The sequence below is a fragment of the Bacillus rossius genome, chromosome 13 (genome assembly GCF_032445375.1).
Source record: "Bacillus rossius redtenbacheri isolate Brsri chromosome 13, Brsri_v3, whole genome shotgun sequence".
In the NCBI taxonomy this organism is placed as follows: Eukaryota; Metazoa; Arthropoda; class Insecta; order Phasmatodea; family Bacillidae; genus Bacillus; species Bacillus rossius.
In genome coordinates this window covers 42046306-42060757 of record NC_086340.1, presented here as the reverse complement: position 1 = coordinate 42060757, position 14452 = coordinate 42046306, and the positions used below count along the sequence as shown (strand labels likewise).

At 35.2% G+C, this 14452-nt stretch overlaps 1 protein-coding gene across 14 annotated transcripts in view; it reads left to right on the top strand.

Annotated features, from left to right (window-relative positions):
- Nucleotides 1–14452, top strand: part of LOC134538481 (gastrula zinc finger protein XlCGF57.1-like) — a 145702-nt gene that overhangs the window by 107097 nt on the left and 24153 nt on the right. For 3 of the 14 annotated variants that reach the window (XM_063379828.1, XM_063379820.1, XM_063379815.1), the window contains one exon: nucleotides 11774–11902. The exons of 10 other annotated variants lie outside the window; for them this stretch is intronic. In XM_063379828.1, coding sequence (XP_063235898.1) covers nucleotides 11774–11902 — 129 coding nt within the window. Of the gene's footprint in view, nucleotides 1–11773; nucleotides 13410–14452 lie in introns of those variants that run through there. One more of the 14 variants, XM_063379817.1, reaches the window with a different exon arrangement.

Sequence of the window (14452 nt, the reverse complement as noted above, 5' to 3'; positions counted from 1 at the left end):
TTAATTTCTGTACGTGTATAAATGCAACAAGCTTGGAGCGTGCAAGGAGCACGTCAATGATACAAAAACAAAATAATTATAAAGAACTTGCTTATTTTTCATTTTTGTTTTGATTAAAAAGATACATTGAAAAAAATATACATAAAAAATATATATATATAAAATATATGATGGTTAATTATTTTGCATTGTTTATAAATATGCATTACTGCGTTAAAGTTAGCGTCAAACAATAGATTTGATCTGGCCACGGGGCACAGTTCACGACAGCAAGGTGTCTCAAACTTTGAACAATAACTTAAATCATCGTAGTATATGTATCGACAATGTTTTAGTCCACCGCACTGTTCACTGTAGCGAAATTTACGATTACTGATTGTCGATGTCTTTAGTTCATCAATCGAACACTGAAAACACGCGTACGGATAGCATAGTTTAATTACACAATTCAGGTTCGTACAGTCAAATGCAATTATAGGTTTCACGGTACCGAAGGGATCCTTGGAATCCCATTCAAACCTAAAGTGCGTGTCTTCAAGACTAGATTCAAAGTACATAATGTCCGTGGCGAACACGTCAGTCGTGGTACCGTAATAAAACACTTGATATTGAATGCACTGCTGTCCTGATTGTACGAAAGAATAGTTTTCTTGGCCGATGTCGAACAATGCACACTTTTCAGTCTCGTGAGGGCGTGGATACGGACAGAGGTCCCAGCACCACGTGGTGACATCTTCGTCATCGTCGTCGTGGTCGACAAAGTCTGGGTACCTGATAGAAGATGTCCTCTGGGCGAACCACGTTGACGATCTCCGGGGCAGCTGTCGCCTCACAACGGCTGAGACGTCCTCGTTTGGAACGTGCGGCTGCCATGGTCCCTCAGCGAAAGATGCCCAAAACGTGTCGGACGAAGGTGACGTCGATGGGCTCCGACGGCCCTCGTCAACGCGGTCTCCCGCCGACGACATGGAGGAACGAAGGTGGCGTCTCACTCTTCGATTCCAGAGTCTTGGTCTTGTTGCTGCTGCTGCTGGAGCTCTATAGCTGCCTCCACTGTACGCAGGATGCGGTGGTGTAGATAAAGAATGAATTCCTCGCTTCGGGGAAATGCTTCAAGAGTACTTAAGATGGTTGCAGTTAGTGATTGACGAATTTGATCAAAAGTCATTCCTTCCTATCCCGTAATTATTTCCGCAATGCATTCGTGCATTTCGGCAAGCAAAAACATAATTATAAATATTATGTAAAAAAAAAAATTACATCTCGTGGCACGATGTAGGTACTCGACGTTGACGGAGGAGGAACTGAGGCAAAAACTGAAGGCTCCCCGGGTCTGGCAACCTGTATTTATACCCTAAAAAGAAATAGGGGTTTAGGGGGTAGGGGTGGGAATGAGGGTAAAGAGAGTGAGGGAGGGAGGGAGGGGGAACAACAACAGTAGTAGTGAGGGTGTTGGGGGGTGGTTATTACGATTCAACATATAAAAAATAATAAAAATAAAAAATAGGGGGTGGTTGGGGCTGGTTTTGTAAGTTTGTATATATGCATGGTAAAAAGTGGTGGGGGTCTGTCTGCCAGCATCCACTGTGAGGGAAGGATCGGTCGCTATTTTTATTTTTTTTGCCCTCACCGGGTTTGAACCTAGGACTCCGATCTCCATGCCGTAAATGTATGTTTTTTAATATTTTTTATTTAAATTATATTAATTGAATTTTTTTCATTACAATTGGAGAGTAAATAAAGATTTTAAAGAGGGTGGATGTAATGGAAATTGCAACGGTGACATCATAATTCAAAATGGCGGAAAATAAAATGCCTGAATGTTCGTGAAAACAAAATGACGCCATCCAACATGGCAGATCCAATATGGCCACCGGGTTAAAGGTCACGGTCATCCAAGATGGCCGCCGTGACCTCACAATCCAAGATGGCCGCCGTAACCTCACAATCCAAGATGGCGGTCGGCACCACAGGCACCACACCCAGGACCCAGTGCCCGGAGCCCCATTTACATACTACTGCCGCAGTTGGACATAGAGCAATATTATGAAATTATTCTCATATTCCTAATAACATTTTACAGGCGTCATATTATTTATTCATACCCGCAGAGTAGCTCGCGTAAACGGGAAACTCTGAACCTGTAATGAAAACAAAGTAATTGATACTAGGGAGGCTTTGGCGGGATTCATTACTCGTAACGTCTTACGACTGAGTGAAACAAAAGTGGAAAAGGAAATCAGATGAACATACCATTTATTCTGCCTTTTCAACGGGTTTGAACGCACACATTCTCGTAATTTTACATAATACAAGGGCGTGAATTGTTCTGCGTGTTCAATCCATTCCTTTCCATTCCACCACATTTAACAATCACATGACTTGCGCAGTCTGTTATTGGAAATGAAATAAGAAACGGAACAGCGAAGCAGACTCAGTCTGGCAGCATCACCACCATTCCCTTTTGTTCGTTAAAAAATCAATTTTGTATTTTGCCGTAATAATCAACATTTCAGTATGCTATTAAACATTACCGAACAAAATATTATGACTAATTTAAAGGTAATGCTTTTAATAACTTGACCGTAATAACGTGTATGTAAACAAAACCAATTTTGTAGGTTATGTTCGAACGTATTTTATTATGTATTATGCTTACGTAATTTAAAAATTAAATATGGCAGTTTTTCTTTCAGAATAAATTGGAATTTCATATGACAGTTTTTATTCACAGTTTCGGTTATTGATTTGGTTTTGGATGGTTGACTATCGGCTAGTCTCATATCTCTTAATGATTGCATCATGTTTGCTTTGTGTTCCGCCAAATAATTTTTCGTCCAAACAGGCAGACGCGTTTGGTATTTTTAAAACATTAAACTAAAATAATGGCAGTGTGTGTGTGTAATGTTCAACATATAAGAATACAACAATCAATATCAAATTTAGTTTCCCTACCAAATTGAGTTGTTACCAGTATCAAAAAAAATTCTTGTTTTTTTCTTGAAATTATATTTCTTGCTCACTGTTCGAGAATGCAATATATGTCAAAAAATTACTCGAGGTTCGAGATCTCGTACAACACTTAAAAATAATTTATATCTTTGACATGTCTCTATCAAGGTTGTCTGATTGTGATCAATAATACATGACGACATGATTTCTAATGTCTGTCGGCCATCTTTCATACAAAGTACAACACAAGCAGTTTTTCAGGAGAGTAAAAAGTCTTCACTCAACTAAAACTTTTAACCTGCTACTTAACGATTTTTTCTTTACCAAAGAAAATAATACTTCTTTTCATTTTCATTGTGCACCTAACACGTTTATCATTGCATATGTGCCAATATTTGAGATAACATTTTACAAATTTAAAGTATAACTAGGACAATATTTACACTGCAACCCCTCTCTTCAAGGACTGCAATCATTTTAACAGACAGCTAACTCTTAACTTTAGCTGTCCTCAAACTCGTTGATGGTGGTTTGTATGAACAAAAGACAAAAAGTTTTCTTTAGGTGAGTGGTTATGTGTAGACTATCAATATCTCGACCATATATCGACTAACAATATCTCGACATGCATCGACTGTTAATATCTTGGCACTCGGCCTCATTGCCCTCGTTGTCAGAATTATTTATATCGTATAATGTTATTGTTGTATGAGTTAAAAAAAATTTCTGAAATAGTGTGAACATTTAATAAATAATAATTATAAAATATTTGAGCGATATTTGTTGGTTAGAAAAACACAAAAATAATTACTTCTTACAAAAGTCATCAATAATTTATAGTGTTTCCATATCATCAAAAGTCAATGTACAAAATTTTTAACTGTATATATTTCTTTCAGGCTTGCAGTATTGCTGTTCTAACAAACAATGTAATTTTCTTTAGTGTTAGAAATATATACTGTTCCATCTGTGCTCTTGCGAAGTCAAAGGACATACCTGTCATTGATCATGTTTGCTAAAAAAAAACTGGAACAAATCTGCTACAGCAATGGAATCTGATATAATTGTTGAGGGGTTTAAGTGCAGTGTTGCAATGCATGGCGTTAAATATCACCAGCTGATCGGTAAGAACCGACAAGAAAGACTTCTTGATTATTTGGTAAGACATTTTCCTTTCAGATTTCAAATTTTAATTTTGTGCATCTGTATTAAACTATTGTCACTACATAAATCTTAAGTAAATAACAAAAGTTAAAAACAATACGTATTTATTGCGAGCGTTATAAAGTTATAATACATATTGTATTTGTATTTTAAGAGATGGTGATAGCATAATGCACCAGCTAGAGAAAGTGAAACCTTATGGACATTCGTTTATAATACAAAAAATAGTGTATGTAAATCACATTCTTAGGAATTAATTCAGATGATTACGCAATATTGCTTTGAAGACTAAAAATACACGTGGAAATGTTCCCATAGTGATTAGGAAAGCATTGTCGCACACACGTATTTGTTATGCCATCATGCGTGCAATTAAATTCAGAAAAAGACAAGTAGTAATAACTGAACAAGAAAGTGTAAAGTAATTACAGAGTGATATACACAATGGACCATTTCATGTATTCGGTGACCATTCAAAGTGCAGTGAACAAGAATATTATTGTGATGGTTCTAGAATCACAGAAGAGAATATAGTTCCAAGTATGAAAACTATGTGCATGTGGGATGAAATAATGTCAGCAAATAATCTGGTAGTTCTTCATGCAGAAAGTCTCTTGAAAAACATGACAAAAACAGAGATGATTCTTTTAATAATACACTTGTAGAATTTGTTTGTGGCAAAAGAGTCAACTTTTCTCTCCGTGGTGGATATATCACCAAAAGTGAAATTTCCATGATTCTGTGCAATGCAGATGGTAAAAAACAAGTCAAAATAATTAAAAGTTGACAAATCACAGTCATGGTAAAAATTCAAAAAAATATTTACGAGCAAAATAACATAAGAAAAAAGTAGCGATTAGATTAACCCTCAATGAAGATTAACATTTCAGAAGAATCCCATTATGGCAATGTTTCTCAGAAACCAGATATGAATCTTGAATATACGAAAAGAAAGAAAAAAAACCTCTTAGAGGACTGCAGTGCGACAGCGAAAACAAGAATCTCTGAGAGGACTGCAGTGCGACAGCAAAAACAAGAAACTCTGAGAGAACTGCAATACAACAGCGAAAACAAGAATCTCTGAGAGAACTACAATGCGACAGCGAAAACAAGAATCTCTGAGACGACTGCAGTGCGACAGCGAAAACAAGAATCTCTGAGAGGTCTGCAGTGCGACAGCGAAAACAAGAATCTCTTAGAGAACTGCAGTGCGACAGTAAAAACAAGAATCTCTGAAAGGTCTGCAGTGCGACAGCGAAAACAAGAATCTCTGAGAGGACTGCAGTGCGACAACAAAAACAAGAATCTCTGAGATGACTGCAGTGCGACAGCAAAAATAAATAATAGTTTAAAAAAACTAAACAAAACGCCTTATATAGTAAACCAAACTAAAAAAATAGAAAATAAATTTTAATAAATTTGAATTACGAATAGTGTAAAAAATTTTAATAAATATAAATTAATAATAATGTAAATAATAAAAAATGTATTTAAGTTTAAAAAAAAAAAGAGTGGGGTGTTTTTAAGATATTATCAAAATGTTAATCCTTCTACTCATATCTGTCAATAAAATATTTATAACTATTAACACCATGTACCCTAAGTTTTTTTTAAAAATTAAATTCATTTTTTTCTTATTTATGCTATTATTAATTTATATATAATTAAAAATTTTTACACTATTCTTAATTCAAATTTATTAATTTTTTTTCTATTTTTTAGTTTGGTTTTCTATATAAAGCGTGTTTTTTAGTTTTGTAAACTATTATTTATTTTCTACTTTTTTTTTGGTTTATTTTTTAAAATAAAATACATTTTTTCCTTATTTATTTATTAATTTATATTTATCATTTTTTTTATACAAAGCATGTTTTTTTAGTTTTTTTGAACTATTAATTATTTTCTACTATTTAGTTTTATTTATAAAAGCGTATTTTTTTTAGTTTATTTTAAACTTTAATTTTTATTAGAACAAAATAATAGGTAACTCAATCACCATTAATTACAACAGCAAACAAGGCTCTTTCTTCAACAAGGCTCTTTCCTCAAAAATTGTAAATTTAAATTCCTGCTTATTTTGTTGAATTGAAAATTCTCTTGGTATTCGGAAAATTCGTTAATATTAGAGAAATCTGCTAAAGACAATCGTTGGAAATTAATTTTAACATCAATTCCCGGCTTATCGACTATAGATGAAAATTATATAAATTGACAAAAATCTTATTTTGCAAATTTAATAATGTAATAATCTTATCAAATTAGTGTACTGTGGCCGGCAGTTATCTTGGCGTCTCTCAGCGCGGGGGGGGCGGGGACAGCGGGACCGGAGAAAGAGAGCAGGCGACACGTAGCCGAGAGCCGTGTAGTGGCTGTTAGGAAAATATCGCCCTTCAGTGTATACCCGAAAATGGAAGGCGAAGGTGGCAGCTCGCAGAGGCGCGGTAAAGTGATACATAGCGGAGAGCAGGAAATAATAAAAACCGTGATGCAGTGTTGTGATGAAGAAGCGAAAAATAAATGTCTGCTCGAGCCTTTACAGAGACAGGCGGCAAGAGCAGCGAAGTACACGGGTGTGAGTGAACGGTCCATAGTCAGGCTTCGTAAAGAACGACCACATGACCCACAGACTACGCCAGAAAAAAACAGATGTTTTAAGTATTTAATGGAAATATATCTTTACTACGTTACTGTTACGTAGTGTATAGTGGAGTAAAATATTTGGGCAGTTAGGGTGTGTGTGAGTTGGGCGGCTATTAACAAGTAAGGTCTTGATAGCCTATTGTGGAGAAATGATGAGTATGAAGCGTTGACGAAATGACAGAACGGGGAAAACGGGAGTACCTAGAGAAAGTAATAAGAATAGTAATAATAGTAATTAATTTTAACTTAATTTTGTTTTTCGTCACCTAATACAATCAATTATCATGGAAAGAGAACTTCATACTTACATTAAACAAATCATATAATCTATATGAGGTTTTAAAGGTTATAATATGCATTCTAAAGTGGAAGTACAATGCAAATTGTATTTACATTTATAATAAATAATCGATTATAGGTGCATTAAAATATAAAGTCACACATACACAAGCATTTTTTAAATGCCATTAACGTTGGTAGTCAGGTGTTTCCTAAACGACTGACATGAAGTTAAAGCAGCAAATATAACATAACAAGCTCCATGTTTACTTAAATATATACATCCAGCGCTATAATTGAACGTTTAAGGTACGGAAACCGGAGAACGATAAGGGCAAGACTGGCTCCTGCGTCATCAACTGTGAGATAGCTTTCGCACAGAGAGCTACAATTGCGTAATGATTTGGTCGTTTGCTTTTTCTTGTAAGACTTTTGTATTAATTAACTTTCAGAACACAACGAATTGAGAAGCATAGTTTTAAATTTATTTTACATACTAAGTGACCTAGTTTTCCAAAATAAATCGTGTCTGGTTTTCGCTAGATACTGAGTTAACATTTCGATTAATTTTGGTTAGCATAATAATTAGCAGACACCGTAAGTTTATTTAATGGGACAAAGTAAAACGTTGCAGGTTTAGATAATAGTTTGTTACTTTTCCTGACAGATGAATACTAATATTCGAGCACAACAACTGCAATTTACACAATGTTACACTTATGTAATACAAGTACAATTCATAGGATTTCTCACTTTTGGTTTGGTAACCCAGCTCTCTTAGCCAAAAGGCCTTACTACCCTGGGGCCCCCACGGACGTGGATACAGACTTACGTAGTGTAGGAAGTCACGCGCCGAATGTATTCTGTTCTGCTAGTACAAACCTGGCCGCTGACCTTGACAATAGGGTATCGCTTCCTCTTCGCCCTCCCCTCCCCTTCAAGACAGGACTAGGGAACTCAGACACCAAGATATCTGCCGGGCATAGTATTGTCATCGGTCCTCGATAAATCTACAAAGTTTGAATGAAATCTGGCCGTTTAAAGTGGGTCAAAATCGCACCCAAAGGAGTCGGTTACAAACATACAAACAAACATGCAGGTGAGGCTAATATAAAGCGTGTAAAAACAAGAATCTCTGAGAGAACTGCTATGTGACAGCGAAAACAAGAATCTCTGAGAGGACTGCAGTGCGACAACAAAAACAAGAATCTCCGAGAGGTCTGCAGTGCGACAGCAAAAACAAGAATCTCTTAGAGGACTGCAGTGCAACGGCAAAAACAAGAATCTCTGAGAGGACTGCAGTGCGACAACAAAAACAAGAATCTCCGAGAGGTCTGCAGTGCAACAGCAAAAACAATAATCTCCGAGATGACTGCAGTGCGACAGCAAAAACAAGAATCTCTGAGAGGACTGCAGTGCGACAACAAAAAAAATAATCTTCGAGAGGTCTGCAGTGCAACAGCAAAAACAAGAATCTCTTAGAGGACTGCAGTGCGACAGCAAAAACAAGAATCTCTGAGAGAACTGCAGTGCGACAACAAAAACAAGAATCTCTGTGAGGTCTGCAGTGCGACAGCAAAAACAAGAATCTCTGAGAGAACTGCAGTGCGACAGCAAAAACAATAATCTCCGAGAGGTCTGCAGTGCGACAGCAAAAACAAGAATCTCTGAGAGAACTGCAGTGCAACAACAAAAACAAGCTTCTCTGAGAGGTCTGCAGTGCGACAGCGAAAACAAGAATCTCTGAGAGGTCTGCAGTGCGACAGCAAAGCAAAGAGTGATTCGGGTGCACAACGAGGCTGCGGCCCCAGTCGTCTCAAGGCCAGCAGTACTAGAGGGGGGTGGGGGGTTCTGTGAGTAGGGGCAGGGTGAGGGAGAAGAGAAGAAGAGAAGATGATAATAACGCGGCAGAAGAGGGTGGCAATCAACAGTGTACTTCCGAATGTCGCCACCCAGCTCCGAGCAAGAACGACATGCTATATACGTCGTAGTACGTTTACGCTCCAGCCAATGGTGCCCTTAAGGAAATATATTCAGTAGAGTCCCACTAATAGGGGCCCTGCTCTTACAGACATCCTGGTAATGCATCAGGTTTTAAAAAATGATAACATTAAAATAATATCGCACACATATTTAGTTTAGTTTTTTCACGTAAGTTCTAGGTTAATAAATGTAGGACTACATTTATAGCAGTATTAAACCTAAAATCATGTTAAAAAAAATTTTAATTTTTGAAGAATAATTTTTTTTTAGTTTTACCTATCTAAAACTTTTATTGCTTATATTTTAAGGCAAATTATGTAATGTGGATTGATTCACAGGCACAGCTACTATGTTATGAGACTGGTCCCATATACACCCGGCACACTTTGTTCCTTGTATTTATTTGGCCTGAAATGTGCTTGGTTTTGGTCATAGTAAATGTAAATGAATTTTCGCAATTTTGTTAAGGTTTGAATTTGTAATATTGTGTAACAATGACCAAACAATAAATATTTGATAAATTATCTGCCAGTATTTAATCCTTCCGTAACACATAAAATAAGTGTACTTATTGTTTTTTGATCAGTTTTAAGTCCTTTTCGTAGTTCAATTTATAGGAATACTATCAAGTTTTTTTATTGTGTTATTTTCGGTAGCTGATAAGTAAACTATCATTTTAGGGTGCTTAAAATGCGTTATTTAACCTCTCGGGGGCCTAGTATATGTTTTGTGCAGTATCAACGCATTATCTTAATTGAATATATAGGAACACTGTATTATTTGGTTTGCATTCAAATGGGAAATAAATAATGAATATGTTACATTGCATAAGTATGTGTATCTTTGGTAATGACTTGATGTAAGTTTTTGGACATACGCCATTGCTAAAAACTTTTTCTGTTGAAGAAAAACTAAAAAATAAAAATAAAGAAATATATAAATAAAACCCAAAAAAATACAAAAAACACAAAATTAAGCAAAAAATTGCTGTTGTCAACAAGGATATAAACACCACAAAATATTCCGTGACAGTAATATGGTCAACAAAACAAAGAAAAATGTAGGCTACTAAGAGAACGAAAAAAAAAAAACACAAATGATGATGACACAGAAATATTGAACCCAAAAAATTCAGCACAACGGTTGAAATGAAACAAAACACGACAAAACGAAACAAACACAATAGTTTTCCAAAACAGAATAGAACGATAAAAAAAAAAACCCACAAATGATGACAGCACGAAAATATTGAACCCAAAATAATTCAGCACAACAGTTGAGACGAGACAATTTTTGCTTATTTTGTGTTTTATGTCTTTTTTTTTTTTGGGTTTTATTTATATATTTCTTTATTTTTATTTTTTAATTTTTCTTCAACAGAAAAAGTTTTTAGCAATGCCGTATGTCCAAAAACTTACATCAAGTCATGCACTCCCATTGCACAAATCTTTCAAAGATAATATATTTTGTAATGTTTCTTTATTTAATCTTGAATATTGCAGAACTCTTTGTTACCCCCTGAAACCATAAGAGTTACTGTAATTGACTTTTGCCTGTAATGCTATGTTGCTTTCACCTGGTTTCTTACGCATGAATTACTTAAATATTACATTTCTTCTCTCTCATTGTTACTGCTGTGACTGCAACCCCCTCCCCCTTCACTCACACACCTCCATGTGCCACCTGCCTCCTGCCTCTATCCCACACTCTTCACTACTGTTTATACTATTGCTTTCAGAATTACATATTTTACCTGCTGCGACCAAACTATTTTTTTTTATAACCGCCTGCTTGCAGTTTTAAAAACGGCTGTGTAAATAACACCGTTATCAATATTTCCAGTCCTAAATGTTAGTTACTCCACACAAAAAAAAAAAGCCAAAAATGTGGTCAGTGCAAGGCAATGAACTGACAAGTTTGAATAGAACGGTGTTTATCCATCCGATGCCGTCACGCTAATTATGCCGAGTTATGCTTGAAAAAAGATTGCTTTGCAAAGAATGTTAAAAGTGTCAACATGTTAACACCAGGCAAAAATACTCTAGTGGTAATGATGTTGAACAATGACCCTTCTGCACCAGCATTCAGGACTTTTAATAATTGTTTCCTTAACAAGAAGATGTTATTTCACTAGAGCTAACTATTCCCAAACTCCATCATTTTGAGAACACCAAAGTTTTCAAGTTGTTCTCGCACCTTTGAGTGTTGATTGGGGATTCTGATCACGCGACACCTCAGAGGGATACGAGACCTTCTCATGTGGAGACTTGGCAGCCTGTGGTGAGTAGTGAGAGAGTAGCACCGGCAGATCCTCGGAGCAGTGGAGCGACAGGCTTGGTGCATCGGAGACCGAAGATCCGGGTGGTGTTGTACGGGCGGCGGACGAGAGAGTAGTCTGAGGCAGTGTGTTGGGACAGAGGTGCTGTGGAGAAAGTAAATTGAGAACTCAATGTAAGAGTGATTAATTTGTGGACAGATTGTTAAATTTTTATAATTTAACTAATCTTTTAAATATTAGTTAATAAAACGGTGGCTAATTAATTGGGCTATTTAATCGAACCTGTTTTTCCCACTTGTAAAAATATATTATCTTAAGCACTGTTATCGCAGATTAGCTATAGCTATTCCCTCTAAAGGATGGATTATTATGTACAGTGACTGTTTGCATTTAACATTAAATTATATTGTTTATGTAGCATTTAATACGTGAAATTCAAATGAACATCATTCTAAATTTTTTTATTATTTTTTGTAGTGTGCGAGGAAAGCAATGACTTGCCGTACGTAATGGAAGACATGACTGAGGATGGAAAGGACCTGGACACCGTTTGTTTGGGAGAAAAAACTCGACTGGATCAGTCGTTGAATCAAAATATGTGCCCCAGTGAGTTAGATATTTATACCAATGAAACACAACATTTTAAGAGATCTTTCTCATGTTCACAGTGTTCTGCTAAGTTTGATGAAAGTAGATTACTTAGGAAACATAGGCGAACACATACTGGTGAAAAGCCATTCATCTGTCCACAATGTTCTACTGCATTTACTCAAAAGAATCATTTGAATGTACACCTCAGAATTCACTCAGGGGAGAAGCCATTCGCATGTACATATTGTTCTTATAAATTTACTGAAAAGAGCAGTTTGATTGTACACCTTAGAACACACACAGGTGAAAAACCATTCTCATGTTCACAATGTTCTTCTGCGTTCGCTCAAAAGAATAACTTGATTGTACACTTCAGAACACACACAGGCGAAAAGCCATTCTCATGTTCAACTTGTTTTGTGAAGTTCAGTGACCAGGCTTCACTCAGGAGACACATAAGAACACATACTGGTGAGAGGCCATTTCCATGTTCGTTTTGTTCTGCTGCGTTCACTCAAAACAGTAATTTGAATGCACATCTCAAAACACACACCGGTGAGAAGCCATTCTCATGTACATATTGTTCTTATAAATTTACTGAAAAGAGCAATTTGAATGTACACCTTAGAACACACACGGGTGAAAAACCATTCGCATGTTCTTTCTGTACAGCTAAGTTCTATACAAAGAGTTCTCTTAGCAGGCATATAAGAACACACGACAGTCAGGAATTACAAATAATTTCTGATGGCTAAATAAGCAAATATATAATATAATATTGTAAATGTAAGACAATAGAATTATGTGTTGCAGAAAGTAAAATGACATCATAGGCATGGTGCTTACAAAGAGAGTCGTATTGTACACAATATAGATGCAATAAACACAACAGGTGTCGTCTTTATAAAAAAATATTTCAAGACAAAATTTTTTATGTAATATTAATTACGCATGTATATTTGGTTGTGTTACATGAACTGAAAAGAGCTGATTTATTTTGCTTGTGAGAAAGCAGGTGAGAAGAAAACTTTCTATTCATGCTATTAACATGTTTATGATATGCTAGGTTTATTGAAAGTTTGAACTTAAACACAACTGTTGAGACTCCATTATGATTGTTAAGTCTTCCAAAGTTTTGTCACACTATTGATGTCGTTTTACAATTGGAAACAGGCATTGAGGAGAAGGCTCATAAGTGTTGATAGTTTTATACTTCCTTCACTTATGCTAGTTATTTACTTGTGTTTGTAGTAACCATACTGACGAGAAGTCTTTGTTACACAGGGTTCTCCCTAGAGACATTTTGTTGAGTATGCTGTCCACTTTGTTTTAACTCTGCCTGACGGAATAATCTAGCTGATCAATCAACATACAGCATAACATGACAGGAAGAATAAAAGAAAAATATTTGTACAGGTAGAATTGTTTCCATACTTTTTGTAACTATTCCAAAATTTCATGTGAACATGTTTATCAAAAAAATACAAGGTTATGTCCAAATCTTTTACTCTGTGCAATGCTGCTTACAGCGTATATGTAAATTTAAGTTACTATTTCTTGAAATAATCTCGATTTGTCAACTTATTTAAAAAATAATTATGAGTTTTTTTTTTAACAATCCCTAACTTTATTTTTGCCTAGTATTGTATTTTCTTTGCGTAATTTTTACCCATAAGATCAAACATCATTTTTTTGTAATATTATTTCAATTTTAAGACCCTTCTGTTCTCAAACTAACTTTAAAATAATGAACAAAATTTTTACCCTATTATATCTTGAGAAATTGTATATTGTTGTGTTACTGTCAGTCAGATACTTTTTTGAAAAACAGTTATCATTCACTGTCTGTTAAAAGTGTTTTCACATATATTCAAATTTTGAAAGAAGCTCTCTGTACACATATTTTGGTGTTTCTTGAATATCACCATGTTTATTCACTCAGTTACTATATCATATTAAAAAAAACTGGTGGCAGCCTTATAGTCCTGTGGACCCCAAGGTTATTTCAAGGACCACCCAGCTCTATAGGTTTACTGGGAGAACACTGTTATAAATATACATACAATATATATATATATGAGTTGTATTAAATGCAGTAGTAAATAGGTGAGAGAAATTTGTTTGTCCCAAATGATTTGTGAAATTGTAAAATGCATGACTATGTTTAAGAAAGTTTGTCAACATTAGAATTTTTTAATACTTAATGTCATCCTGAGTATGCTCGTAGTCTTGAAAAATTCAAATTCAGAAAAGAAAAGAACAAGTTTTTTTACAACTAGTGTTTCTTTTTCTCAGGATTTTCCCTATTTATTTCTGTTTTTAATATTTATTTTTAAATTTGAGGTTTTGTTAGAAAGTACTGTTACTCATCAAACTTATTAAATAAGCTAAAAAAAATTAAAAACTTATTTTTTTTAGTAGTAGACAAAATTTAATAAATAATAATTTTAAAATATTTGAAGGTAATTTGTTGGTAAGAGGACAACAAAAAAAAATTACTTCTTTCAAAAGTAGCCAATGCAGCAATTTGAATATATTTATGACAGGTAGGATACATCCGTTGCA